The sequence below is a fragment of the Syngnathus floridae genome, chromosome 3 (genome assembly GCF_059516105.1).
Source record: "Syngnathus floridae isolate MCC-2025c chromosome 3, RoL_Sflo_1.0, whole genome shotgun sequence".
Classification (NCBI taxonomy): Eukaryota; Metazoa; Chordata; class Actinopteri; order Syngnathiformes; family Syngnathidae; genus Syngnathus; species Syngnathus floridae.
This window is the reverse complement of record NC_142415.1, coordinates 17,284,621-17,298,245: the sequence shown is the minus strand read 5'-3', so window position 1 is coordinate 17,298,245 and position 13,625 is coordinate 17,284,621. Positions and strand designations below refer to the sequence as shown.

General features: G+C 44.2%; 2 protein-coding genes across 8 annotated transcripts; one reads left to right on the top strand and one right to left on the bottom strand.

The window, feature by feature from the left end:
* The first annotated feature begins 462 nt into the window (after positions 1 to 462).
* Positions 463 to 11,197, top strand: pkma (pyruvate kinase M1/2a). 6 transcript variants are annotated; one of them, XM_088370595.1, is made up of 11 exons: positions 463 to 630; positions 4,268 to 4,452; positions 4,568 to 4,659; positions 6,221 to 6,352; positions 6,452 to 6,638; positions 6,797 to 7,067; positions 7,204 to 7,354; positions 7,455 to 7,607; positions 8,482 to 8,648; positions 9,611 to 9,792; positions 10,134 to 11,197. In XM_088370595.1, the coding sequence occupies exons 2-11, from the start codon at positions 4,296 to 4,298 to the stop codon at positions 10,238 to 10,240; spliced, it is 1,599 nt and encodes a 532-aa protein (XP_088226721.1). In that variant the 5' UTR covers positions 463 to 630; positions 4,268 to 4,295; the 3' UTR covers positions 10,241 to 11,197. The 6 variants fall into 6 exon arrangements, with proteins under 6 accessions (XP_088226721.1, XP_088226722.1, XP_088226720.1 ...); XM_088370596.1 differs by having other exon boundaries at positions 485 to 630; positions 4,271 to 4,452; XM_088370594.1 differs by lacking the exon at positions 463 to 630 and adding an exon at positions 1,208 to 1,388 and having other exon boundaries at positions 4,271 to 4,452.
* Positions 11,198 to 11,200: 3 nt separating this feature from the next.
* LOC148400881 (trans-1,2-dihydrobenzene-1,2-diol dehydrogenase-like) lies at positions 11,201 to 13,535 on the bottom strand. Of its 2 annotated transcripts, XM_088370609.1 has the most exons (7): positions 13,373 to 13,535; positions 12,710 to 12,821; positions 12,474 to 12,637; positions 12,041 to 12,293; positions 11,851 to 11,975; positions 11,568 to 11,718; positions 11,201 to 11,375 (listed from the first exon to the last, which is right to left on the bottom strand). In XM_088370609.1, exons 1-7 carry the CDS (start codon positions 13,460 to 13,462, stop codon positions 11,278 to 11,280), a joined length of 993 nt encoding a protein of 330 aa, XP_088226735.1. In that variant the 5' UTR covers positions 13,463 to 13,535; the 3' UTR covers positions 11,201 to 11,277. The 2 variants fall into 2 exon arrangements, with proteins under 2 accessions (XP_088226735.1, XP_088226734.1); XM_088370608.1 differs by having other exon boundaries at positions 12,474 to 12,821.
* Between the last annotated feature and the right edge of the window lie 90 nt (positions 13,536 to 13,625).

Genomic DNA, 13,625 nt, shown 5'->3' with positions numbered 1-13,625 from the left:
TTATTTATTTATTCATTTATTTATTTATGAAAGGGGGGGGGGTCTAGTCTACTGGAGCTCTTTCCTCTTCAGCCGGGGTGTATATATTGGCAAACTGCGATGCTAAAGGCGAATGCATTGTCCTGAAATATAAAAGGGCACACTATCCTAAGGTATTCAACAAAAAGGAACCAACACATCGGATTTTGAGGAAACTTGCTACAACTCGCCATCATGCGTCACATGTTGACTCAACATTGTTGAGACCAACTTGCTGCCGAGGATTTCTCGCGTTCTGATTGGCTAAATGCACAACGGGTCCCTAGCTCATTTTATATTCCGTGTATGCTTCCGCGAGCCTGTGCTATCCAATTTAGCTCTCAATTTTCCGGCGTTTAACGGGAAAAAAATAAACGTGTCAGAGGGGACTTGCATGCAAAAGGGCATTAAATGACAATATGCTGGAATAGAGTCGTAATTGGAGTGCGATTGTGGGTTTTGCCTCAAAGTGCGACCGTAGGATTTGCCTCGGAGGGATATATCCCAGCATCACAACGAAGTAGTTCCGCCGAGTAAGGAGTGTAGACGAGTTCACCTTGAGCCGATTGCTGTGCCCGTCACATCATTGCCCACATCCTATTGCAAGAGAAGGTGGGTTCAACTAATCTTTCAGTTGTTTGTTACTTTATTTTAGCTCCATTCAAATTTGTATTGTTACTGTTACTTTTTCCTCACATTCTGTATCCTTAAAATGCGGTCTCCTTTTTCTCTCCTCGTGACACGTTTCATGGCGTGTTTAAATGCTTGTGAAATATATTGCTCGGCTGTCCTCTAATGCCGTCGTGATAAATGACACATATTGCAATTTGTGTCCAAGTGGACGTACGTGATGAACTTTGCAGCCATCTTGAGAGGCTGACATTGGTGCGTGCCGTACTAGTCTCCCGTCAACGCAGAATTGTGTTGGTGGGCGGGTATGCAGTCAGGTATTGGATAACTAAAATTCATTTTGTACTTTTAATCATAGCCAAGGTTCTGTATGCTGGATGTTGTTGCACTTGAAGGAATAGTAGTCGACCGTGATGAATGCAGTAGTCCTGTGGTCGACTCTCTTCCAGTTGCTTCCTGTTGTGGGCGTGGTTAGGCGTCTCCTCGGCTTCCGATTGGTCAATGTGATCTCAAGTGTTATGAAGCTAGATGACGCAGTGATGCAAACGTGACTTTTGACGCATCGACTACGCCGTTCGAACGCGTTTTTGTTTGTCCAATATTATCCAAATAATTGCTGACTCAAGTTGTTCTCTTAGCATTACAATATTTGTCGTTTGCTCAAAAATGTCTTGCGAGGATGGTCAGTGTATTGAGGAGTGTCCGTGTGTTGGGGAATGTCAATCCACTGACGAGAACATGTGAGTTTATAAAATGAAAATAACTATAGTTTTTATGTTGTAACAGCAGAACGTTAATTCACTATTCAAAGCTGTCAGCAAACCTCCCAATGACAGAAGCCTTTTTGTTGACACAGAATATATTTACACCTGAGGGACTTTGTTTTATAATGACCATAAAGACAAGTAAATAATGCAAGATGTAAAATTGTCAATGTTACAAACTCAGACAGAACCTTTGCGGATAAAACCCTTGATAGATTATTTAGTTCTTTATCTTAAAACCTTGCTAGCCTGCTTTCATCTCCATAATGCTGGTTATTGGCTTTTGCAGGTTATTATACAATCCTCAAAGTAGTGTTGAATTTCCCATGACCTTTTTAGTGCATTAGGTGCTACTGAAAGTCAGAAATGTCTTATTTTTACTCTTAAAATCTTTGGTATTATGTTCTGCTGAGTGGCTAATTGCGTAGCAGGAAATGTTGCTTTCAAACAAACCTGTTTTGAAACAAGTATAGTATGCATAGTATCTATTTATATTGAGTATGTAATAATTACACAAGAAAATCACTGAGGTCCCTAAACTTCATCCAAGACTTGTGAAAGTTCTGGGTTTTTTTGCCTTTTTTCTAAATTGGCATGACAATGGGACCAAAGTTTATCTCTGACCCTTTCCTCCTTCACATAGATTTGTTCACATTCACATTTCAGAATGTGTAATCATTCTGGAAATGTTCAAAGATTATTCCTTGGTTTCCCTAAGGTAATGTTACAAAACTGCATTTTCTGGTTCTGGGCTGGCCTGCCCTTGACCTTTGTTGTGGTGTGTACACTTCACATCTGCTCATTCGCAGTCCTTCTCATGAAAGCTCTGCTGACGAGCTCAGGTCTGGGAAAAATTCCAAATGTACCTGTTTACCAGTGTAGGCTAACCGGATTTGCCCAAATGGAACCACATGAGACCGCATTTGGTACCTGACGGGTGTGATATGGCTTTGTTTTTGACAACAGCATTGCAGATTCTGAAAATACAAAACCTTTGAAAATGATTATTGTGGAAGTGATGCCTTTCCCATGTACATGTTCAAAACGGTAATGTAGTCCCTACAAACATAGCCCAGCCGCTCATGCATCTCGAGTATTGAATTTTTAAACTCTCGCTGCGTGCTGTATGTTATTATTAGACTAGCCTGTTTGTAGGCCTGAGGTGTTGTGTGTCCAAAGCTGGCGGTGACATTGTAGCCACTGCGCTCTTGCGGTGGATGTCTCATGTACGGCCGTAGCGTCACGTTATGGCGATTGCCCGGTCGACATTGGCGCTTTCCTTGCCCTTCATTCTCATCGGCACCGAACGGATTTAGTCTTGAGCTCCTGGAAGTGGTGTCAACGAGCACGAGCGCCTTGGCTAGCTATTGCGCCAGGCCGGCTCATGCAGGATGTTGTCAGCTATTTCAGTGTGTTGGTCGCTCTAACACACTGGGGTTCCTTTGGAGGTCAGCGGCGGTGGCGTGCCTCTTCCTCCCCAAGAGGACCAAAAAGATCTACCGGGGGTATGTAGTGCATGGAACAGGTTGGTGGAGTGGTTGATAAAGGTCGTATTGGATATGTTGAGTCACCGTCCCAAAAGTCACGACACCCCGATTGCAGTGCCCTTGCCCATGATTGTACTTGTGCAGCTATCAGCAAGATAGGACGTCATGTGACCAGGAGCATTTGAAAGAGTGAGAATGTCACTAGCCTGGAGCCAGTTTCGGAAGGGATTGGAGGGGATTATTAGCAGCCGGCTCTTAAATTAGCCTTGCATCTGTGTCAGGGTGACTGCTAACTGCCCATCAAGGATACTCCAGCTGACTTTGTTTGTAACTGACATTAGATCGCTGCCATTCTTGTCGTTTATGTAACTTTTTTGTTTTAAGGCAAAAAAAAACAACAGCATTGACTGCATTAAAAATATCATACCACACAAAATGAATAATCTCCACTATGAACTTCAGTTTTACAGTTGCCTTGGTGTGTACGTGGCTAATATTACGTAGTATGATCTGAGGATTATGTGCAGCCAATTCAACGTAGTGTTGTGTGGTGAGCGATTCAGGCTGCAACTTGTTCTGTAAAATGTAATGACTTTCTGTAATGATTGTCACGTGTTAGTTAGGGTGGTGAATGTGAATGACGAGTATTTGCCTAGAGGAGTCTTTTTGCTGAGAATAACTCATACCTGTTGAGGGAGAGGTTGCCAGTGTTTATGAAGCGAACAAAAAAAATGGTCATTGCGGGGGCTCCCTGTGACTCAGCCTACTCTGCTGCCTTGCCTGCGCATTGCTGCAGTAGGGCAGGATGTGACTGTGAGCACGTACAGCCCCTCACCAGCCACTTCTGCATTCACTCCGCTGTTACATCATCAGTCAGAAGGAGACAGACAGTAAAGGCCTCGAAAGCCCTACTACCATTACCATTTTAATTAGATGTTGACAAGAAAGTAGTTACGTCCCATTTATATAGTTATGTAACCAGAGTTTTGTTTGTTAAAGAAACAAGGATGTACCCAGCTCGTATTTCTGGCTTTTTTTTTTCCCTACTGTTGTTTTGAATGTGTTGTGTACGTTACAGTTAAAATTAAAAGCTGGAATAATCAGCCTGGGGGAAAAGTGGTGATCTCATTTGTGCATAATGAATTGTTGCCATTGGCAACCCAGTTGGGGTGGCTGTTTGAGAACAGAGTGTACTATACGTGTGCCGTCTGCTCTATGGTGAATGTTGAAATTGCATCCGTCATTTTTTTTTTCCTGATGCAAAATCATTTATTTTTCAAAATAATATAACTAGTGTTGCACCCTTTATCGGACTGACACGCCATAAAAAAAAATCTCAAAGCTTTGTTTGTATTTTTTGTCCTTTAGCAGCTCTCCAGACTCCAAGGTAATCGCCATGCCTCAGCCAAAGGTTGTCGACATGGGCTCTGCCTTCATCCAGACGCAGCAGCTCAACGCCGCCATGGCCGACACCTTCCTGGAGCACATGTGTCTGCTGGACATCGACTCCAAGCCCACCACCGCTCGCAACACTGGCATCATCTGCACTATTGGTGTGTCTATTGTGTGTGTGCCAAAGAGGAAAACGAAATGATTCCAATGTGCAATTTGACACACTGCTCATAGACAACCATTCATTTGTTACTTTGTCTTTCATTTTATCTTCAGGGCCAGCTTCTCGCTCTGTGGACATGCTGAAGGAGATGATCAAGTCCGGCATGAACATTGCACGCTTGAACTTCTCCCACGGCACACACGAGGTGAGCTGTTTCATCACTTCCTCTTTGGCATGTATGAAACTATAGAGGGGTGGCGAAATGCCCAACTACTACAGAAAACCTGTGCAATTCATTTCAGTCCTTATCGCATGCGTGTGTGACTTTCCTTTTTACAAGGTTTGCTTTTTGCAGCTTGGCAAACATTGCACATCTTAGAATACAATGGTTGTTCAGAAACGGGCATCTTATTTATGAGCGATGTGGCAATATGGTAATTTGAAACACAATCTGGCAAACCAGATGACCAATTTTATGGAAGGTGATAAGAATGCTCAGGTGGGTTTGGTACAGTCGGACACAGGTGAAACCAAGGGCAAACATTTTATCACTCAGTCTCAAATCGTAAATCAGATCTTTTTTTTTGGTTCAACCGTTGACAACATTTTAAATTTTTTGAACATTCTTAACAGTTATAAATATGCATGGTAAATAATAATTGCATAAAAACGGTTAACTGTGTACTCTATGGAGTGCAGACAGTGCCTAAGTTAAATAAATGAATAAACACACCATTTAACCCCTTATCCTGCGTCGAAAAGTCAGCTGGAGCCAGAAATAGTCCTATTGAGATCCCGGACGAGCCCCCAAAAATCTGTCAGGTTTTTACTCAGCAAAAGGATCAGCAGACAAAAACCAGTGAGGCAGAATATTGAGTCTTTTCTCGCGAGGAGTGCATCCAGACTTACAGCAATCCAAAATACACTAAAGATCTTTTGCACCCCCCGCTCTTTTTATTTAGGAATGCCCTACCCACAGTGTGAGACGAGCCCCTAAGGTGGGGGGAAAGCTTGGGCTTTGTCTCATGAGATTCTATGTGAAAAAAGAAGTTACAGATGAGAACCAAAAAGGGTGCAAGGACAGGAGTCTATGTGAAATAAGAAGTCACAGACAAAACACCATGAGAAAAGAGTGAAAAGACAAAATGCTATGTGAAATAAGAAGTCACAGACATAAACAAAACGGTTTGAGCTATCAACAGCTTTCTTGGAGTCCCCGAGGCGTAGAAGGTCAGGAAGCTCCAGACAGCAACGTATGACTGGTGGACATCTGCAAAACGAAACAGCAAGCATACTGTGCAATAATTTTATTAATAAGTACTCATTAGGGAACGCATGATAACATATATATACAATTTACCTATCACATAGTTTAATAAATAAATGCCATTAATTAATGTTATGGGTTTAATTAAATATGGACTCAAATAAATGAATTCACCATTAAATAATTGAATACATGTCTCGTGAATTAAATGTTTCATATATTAAATACAACTTGTTTGCAACTTCTGACTGGCTGCGAGAAATTGTAAACAGAGTAAAACCAAATATATGTACTATAGTGGAGCGGGATTTGAACCTGTGATGCTAAGAAATAAAAAAAAAAACGCCAACAGTTGTGTCACCACACCATGGGAGGCTCAACTCAAGAAGCGCAAAATATAGAAACCCAGTTATTACTCATCCACCATTCATTCTGAATGCTAATTTGTCTGCTTAAGAAACAAAGACTTCACAATCAAACTTTTTTGTCCCACCCACAGTACCATGCTGACACCATCAAGAATGTCCGTGAGGCATGCGAGAGCTTTGAGCCCGGCAGCATCCAATACCGACCAATCGGAATCGCCCTGGACACAAAGGGCCCAGAGATCAGAACAGGCCTCATCGCCGGGGTGAGTTGAGGACTGCGTTCTTCTACTAAAAAAAACAAAACAAAACACTGCTTAGAAAGCAACGGCGCCATAAGGATGTGTGTCTGTGCAATTTGACAGAGTGGCACGGCTGAGGTCGAACTGAAGAAGGGCAACATGATCAAGATCACCTTAGATGACAGCTACCAGGACAAATGCAGCGAAGAGATACTGTGGCTGGACTACAAGAACATCACCAAAGTGGTGGAACATGACAGCAATATCTACATTGACGATGGACTCATATCACTGCAGGTCAAGGAGATTGGTAAGATGATGATTATTTAAATGATTTGTTTGCTGTATAACATTTGAACTGCAAATGTGTACATGTCAAAAATGAAAAGAAAAATCGATTGCAGCACCATATCTTGTATCACAACTCAAAGTTGTCTTTTTATTTAAATGAACACTGTCGTGCGCCAGGCCCTGACTTCCTCATGTGCGAGATTGAGAACGGCGGCACCCTGGGCAGCAAGAAAGGCGTCAACCTGCCTGGCGCCGCCGTGGATCTGCCCGCCGTCTCCGAAAAGGACATCCAGGATCTGACGTTCGGCGTGGAGCAGGGCGTCGACATGGTGTTCGCCTCCTTCATCCGCAAAGCCGCCGATGTCCAGGCGGTCAGGGCCGTGCTGGGTGAGAAAGGCAAGAACATCAAGATCATCAGCAAGCTGGAGAACCACGAGGGCGTGCGCAGGTATCTGACCTCTCATCCTTAGCATCCAGTGATGTGTACTTGCTCCACCCTGGTGGTCTCATAGTGACACTACACCCAAAAAGCAAACTACGCCACCACCTGACATTCTTGTGTAACGCCTGATTTGTGTCTTCAGGTTCGATGAGATCATGGAGGCCAGCGATGGCATCATGGTTGCCCGCGGTGACCTTGGGATTGAGATCCCCACAGAGAAAGTCTTTGTCGCCCAAAAGATGATGATTGGCCGATGCAACAGAGCCGGCAAGCCCATCACCTGTGCCACTCAGGTCTGACGGTTGAATTTCTTTTCACTCTCGCTGTAACATGTTACCTTTCATTTCCGTATTTTTTTTTTTGTATATCTTATTTTGAATGGTTTGTCTTCAGATGCTGGAGAGCATGATCAAGAAGCCACGACCCACCCGCGCCGAGGGCAGCGACGTGGCCAACGCCGTGCTGGATGGAGCCGACTGCATCATGCTGAGCGGTGAGACCGCAAAGGGAGACTACCCCCTGGAAGCTGTGCGCACACAACACATGGTCAGTTCACAGAAAAGAAATAATGATACTAACGCCGCTTTCACAACTAACCTCTTTTACTAATTGAAATCTGCTCCTCGGTCAGCAATAGGGACAGCAAAAAGATGTTAGTGAATGCAGCATCATGCATGAAGTTCAATCACCGAGTATTCATGGTTAGCACATTCTTCCTGTACTTGCGTGGGTTGTACCCGACAGTCTGACGACTTGTGAATGTGGGTGGATGTACCATAAATCACCTAGTATAGGCTTCAGTTCACCTCTTGGGGATGGACAAGCACTACAGAAAATGTATTCATAGAAGTTATGCTTTTCTTCTGTGGACAGCAAAAAAAAAAACTGTGTGGGGCTTATTTACCGGGCACACTCTGCAGTTCACTGCTGTGAAATATTGATTCAAATTAGCAAATGTAAATTTTTAATGTCCCCATGCCAAGTCACCATCCATCACTTCAATTCAGATGGGGTGATGCAGCATTTTCTATTCCACTTGAATGACAAAGCAAAAAGAAACTTTTTTTCCCATCCCCATTACTGACACACTTTCTACTTTTTAATTGTTTGCGTGTCACTGATTTTAAAACTTGTGAAGCAACTTGCCGCCCCACCTTTTCAGCTGCTGACTTTTGCCGCCTTTCTAATCATCTGTTTCACACGACTTCCTGCTTTTGTGCGGTTGCTTTAACTCCATACGTTCTGAGGTTGTAGTCAATTATATGGTGTTAATAATTGTCGACCGTCTCTCTCCCCGCTAACTCCCCCCTCATTCCCTTATGTTCTTTGTAATTCCTCCATCTTCATCGTTCCGTTTGTGTGTGGTGCTTGTGGTTTTGCCTTTTGCTCGTCGCATCCTACCCCCCCGCTCGCTTGCCAGATTGCTCGCGAAGCCGAGGCGGCCATGTTTCACCGTCAGGTGTTTGAGGACCTGCGTCGATCCACGCCGCACTGCAAAGACCCCGCCGAGGCCATCGCCATTGGCGCCGTCGAGGCCTCCTTTAAGAGTTTGGCCTCTGCCATCATTGTGCTCACGGGTTCCGGAAGGTAGGGCGACTGTCCACATTCATCGTGGCACTCGTGTCGGGCTGGAAGAGTAGGGCCAGAACAGGGACTGATGGAATCCTGGGAATGAGAGGCTTGGAATCATGTTCATAAAGCTGCTGGTTGTTTTTCCCTTTTTTGCTGACCATTTCAGTTTTTTTTTTTTTTTTAAATCGTGTCCAATGAAGGTTCTGCCACCTGGAAGTACCTTGCATGTTTACTTAGTTTTACAAACATTACAAAGGTCTATTTAAAGACACTAAAGGTGATTGTCAACCAGGAGACGTATTGGGGTGATTTCAAGCCCTTCCCAGACGTATGAATGATGAGGTGTGTGTGTGTGATGGTAAGTAACCACCACTCCTTCCCCAATTGGTTCCCCTCGGACCTGGCTTAGATTGCCCGTGAGGCCGAGGCGGCCACTTTCCACAGGCAGCTGTTTGAGGAGCTGCGGCGCCACTCCCACCTGACCAGAGACCCGTCTGAGGCGGTGGCTGTCGGAGCCGTGGAGTCGTCTTTCAAATGCTGCGCTAGTGCCATTATTGTTCTCACCAAGACCGGGAGGTAAGATACTGGCACGCACAAGTCAGCTTGGGTAAGTACACTATAATGGACCTTTTGCCCATTTAGTGTGTGAATGAATGAGGGTTTGTTTAATTGCACTGGGAAGTAGGTGAGAGGACAGAAATTCACAAGTTTACCTTTGGATATTTGTGACCTAACGCATCTGTTGTGTTTAAAAACAAAAGTGCCGCTTTTCCACTGCACAGTCTTTTGACCCTCGGTGAAACATGGATTTTTTTTCTGCATTATTCTTGTATTTTGAAGCGGAAAGCTAAGGCATGCAGAATTGTGGCGGTGTTGTGCAATGAAACAGTGGCATCTTTTAATACTTAGAACATAACAGTATTAGTCATTTAAGAATTACACTCCTACAGTTTTTTTTTGTTTTTGTTTTTTTGCAGGTCCGCCCACCTTATATCCAGATACAGGCCCCGCGCCCCCATCCTGGCCGTGACCCGTAACGCCCAGACTGCTCGCCAGGCTCACCTGTACCGCGGGATCTTTCCAGTCCTCTACAATGCTCCTGCCCACGATGTGTGGGCCGAGGATGTCGACATGCGTGTCAACTTCGCCATGGATATGGGTAAAGCTTTGCATTAGTGTTCTCAATAACCCTGCGGTGTTCTCTGCGCAGTTGTTTGAGGAATTGCATTGATTTGTAAATATATGCACAGTACTACTTGCATGAAATCTGGTTGGTTTAGTCAGGATTATGCTGGAATGTATTTCCCCATATATATTCCATTTCCCTACTACCAGCCACCTTTCAGGTTTCCCCCCCCCCCCATTAGAAAATTCCCTAAATTTGGCAACCCGACTCAAAATTAGAGCTGTGATCACATGCAGTACTCAAGTGTAACAGCATGTGGCGCCTTTGCGCTGTTTAAGAAAGACACTTTTGACACTGTTGTGTGTAACCTACAGGCAAAGTGAGAGGCTTCTTCAAGGAGGGCGACGTTGTCATTGTCCTGACCGGCTGGCGTCCAGGCTCCGGCTTCACCAACACCATGCGTGTGGTTTTGGTCCCCTGAGAAGCCAAAACAAAGGGCCCACTCCATCGCTGCCTGTTCTCTGTTTCACACTCCACCATTCTACCCACTCCACCATTCTATCCAAACACCTGCTACAACAATTACGAAGCATTCTTGGCAATCAAAAGCAACAATAATCATAGACCAAAATGTCAGGACAACCAATGGGTGGGGTGGAATTTCCACTTCCTGCGTCCATTCCTTTCACGTTAAATTTCCCTCGTAGAAAAATCAAATCGTCAGGTACCCGACCAGTTCGACATGCCTCAATCAAAAGCTGCTCTTATTTATTCACTCGAGATGCTTCTATTAAACAACATCCTCCCAGTCAAATCGGCAGATCCTTGTGCATGCGCGTCGCCACTATCGTTTGGGTGGCGCAGCATGAACACGTGCGGTTCCAACGAACCGCTCCGAGACCGAATAAGCGAACAAACAAAATGTCGTCCTCACATTCTGCCACGCCACCCAATCCAGATTGTTGTGTTAGTGCTGTGTGTGTGTGGCTCAAGTGTCTTTGCTTTCACTGTGTGTAGCACTCCTAATCTTGTTACAGTCTATTATACTTGACTATTATAAATGGTGTTTTGTTGGGGACATTCCAGTCTTATTTTGTCTGACTCTAAAGAGTAAGGGTGTCCCTTGTCGGAGCTGGTTACTGTATTTAAGTTAGATGTGTGATAGAGCCTTTCACGTGTAGTTGATTATGTTTAAGTTGACACTTAGGTCTCAAAAAAATTTAAATGGCACTTTGAGGGGGTTGCGAACTTGCGATGTTGGTTGCAGCTGATGATTGCTAACAAAAGTCAAGTTTTTTTTTTTTTTTTTTGGTCTTTGTTGCTATTGTCTGACAAGCTTTTGATTGTTACACTCGAGCTATGCGAACGCCAAGTGGTCATGTGTCGCTAGTTGTTGTCACCTGACTGGATTTCATCAATAAATAGGCAAGTACCTAAACTCTATTTTTGCATGTGTTTTATTTTCAGAAGACTATTCTTTTTTTCAACTCCCCCTCGCCCCCAAAACACAAAGAAGATTCAGTCATACACCACTCCAACTTGTTTAAGAATTTCCTCTTTGACTTCAGCCAGCAGCAGCGAATCAGCATGAGACACGATTGGACACTCCTTCATTCCTGCAGTGTAGAAAAGCCATGATTATTCTCAGAATATATCTCTAAATTTGAAATGGTTTGTACTAACACATTTTAAATTTTAGCATCAACCAAGTGACAATAAACCAATGACCCATAAATAACATGTGGGCCTAAGCTACTGAATTCCCTCGCGACCCTCGCCGAAACAGTTTTGTTCATCTGCCTTTATACCTTTGAGCAAACACTGTCGGACCTCCTCCGCTTCATAGCGCAAACCTGTGGTATGAACAAAGTTGAGGGGCAAGTGAGGTTCTGGAACAGGGTACGTCTTTTCTTTCCCGTTCACCACCATGGTTTCCGGACACCACATGTGTGATGGGAACTGAACAAACAGCAGACACGAGGCAAACAAATTAGGGAGGGTTGGCGAAATCTGTTGAACATCAATCTTTGTGTGCAATAACTAGTTTGGCCTACATGCAAGTTAGCATAACTATAGTCATCGGTAACATACCCGGATCAACCCCTTGGTGCCCACCACAATGGCATCATTGTAGAGCTGCAAGCCCGAGGAGCTGGTGAACACGGCCATCCTGTTTTTGGAGAACTTGAGCGTCACCACCAAGGTCTCGTCCACACCTGGAAAAATATATTCACACGTATAAGATGCCTCCTGAATTTAATATCTTTTTTTCTTCCCTTACCAGTATCCAGGACGACTCCCTCAGTTTTGATGCTCTCTGGCCTCTCTCCGCCGTACACCATGATGGAGAACTGCAGCGGATAAGTGCCAACCTCCAGCAGCCCTCCTCCGCCAAGTTCCTTTAGCTCCATTCTCGGCAGAGGCAGCAGGGACAGGCCGTACTCGGACCGGACCATCCTCACATCACCGATCTCTCCCTGGGCGAGTAGCCTCCGGAGCTCTCGGTAGGCTGGGAAAAATCGGACCCAAATGCCCTGGAAAAGACCCAACGGTCAGATTCATTCAAGTAAGGTAAGAAACTTTTTTTATTGATTATAAATATTGAAGAAATGTATATGCCCCTGAAGCGCCCTCCGTAAATATGAGGTCACATCATGTGAGTTCTCAGTGAAAAAGTTTGTTGGTCCCACTGTGTCGCTCTGCTCTTCAGTTACCTCCATGAAGAAGACGTTGTTCTTCTTGGCACAGGCCAGGATCTCCTTGACTTCCTTGGATGTCATCCCCAGGGATTTCACACACAGGACAGGCTTTTTGGCGTTAAGGAAAAGCAAACTGGAGCTCAGGTGGTTGGTATGGATAGTGCCGATGTGCACCACATCTGTGCACATAGATTGGAGCTCATGCTGACAAAGCACAAAATAGATCCAACGAGCCTGACGTGAATACTGACCGATGTTGGGATCTTTGGCCAGTTCCTCATAGCTGCCATAGGCTCGAGGGATGTTGTGCATTTTGGCAAATTTCTTTGCATCGTCTAAACTGCGGGCAGCCACCGCCACAGCCTGTCAATCAAAGTCTAAATAGTTTTTAAATCCATCCGTCCATTTCTTATTGGGCCCGATTGAACTAGAGCCAGAGACGCAACTTAGGGGGATTTTTTGTTTTTCATTCATAGTAACATTGAAACACTTGCAACTTAGATTTAATTACTGTGTTTATATAATTTATTTTGATTTAATATACTCCGCTATATATTATTGTGCTTAACCAATGTGTTTGACCATTACACAATCGAAGTTACAAACCAAAAAGCAGTATTGGTGATAACCATTACTGGGGACTATTTTTTGACATTTATTTTTCCCAAACAAATGAAAAGGGCAAACCATATGATTGTCCACATTGCATATATATTTTTTTGTTTATTTCAATAATTATATATTATCCCCTCCCAAAAACGAGATCAAACATTTTCAGTCGCTTAAGTCAATACGGCCCACAAGCAGTAGTGTAAACTTCCACTTTGGCAGCAGCAGTACCGAACAAATGCGTCAAACTAAAAACGAGTCTCTATATGTGCTCTAGGTGTGTCCGAGCATCTCACGGCGGGTACCTGGTGATCTTTGGCCGGAAGCGTTTTAAGGGCCACCAAGAAGTCGTGACTTATCTTGCCGGCGCTGCAGATTCCCCACCTCGTTGCCATGTTTGAGTGTTGAGTGAGTGTATCGTCTGATCGGGCGAAACAGGAAATTCCTGCTCTCTTATCTTCTTCCCCACGATTCAATTGGCTCGCTCATTGCAAACGTCTCAAAGTGTCAAATTCAAAGCTGTTTCATCATCTTGTTTTTCCACTTGCACACTTGCAG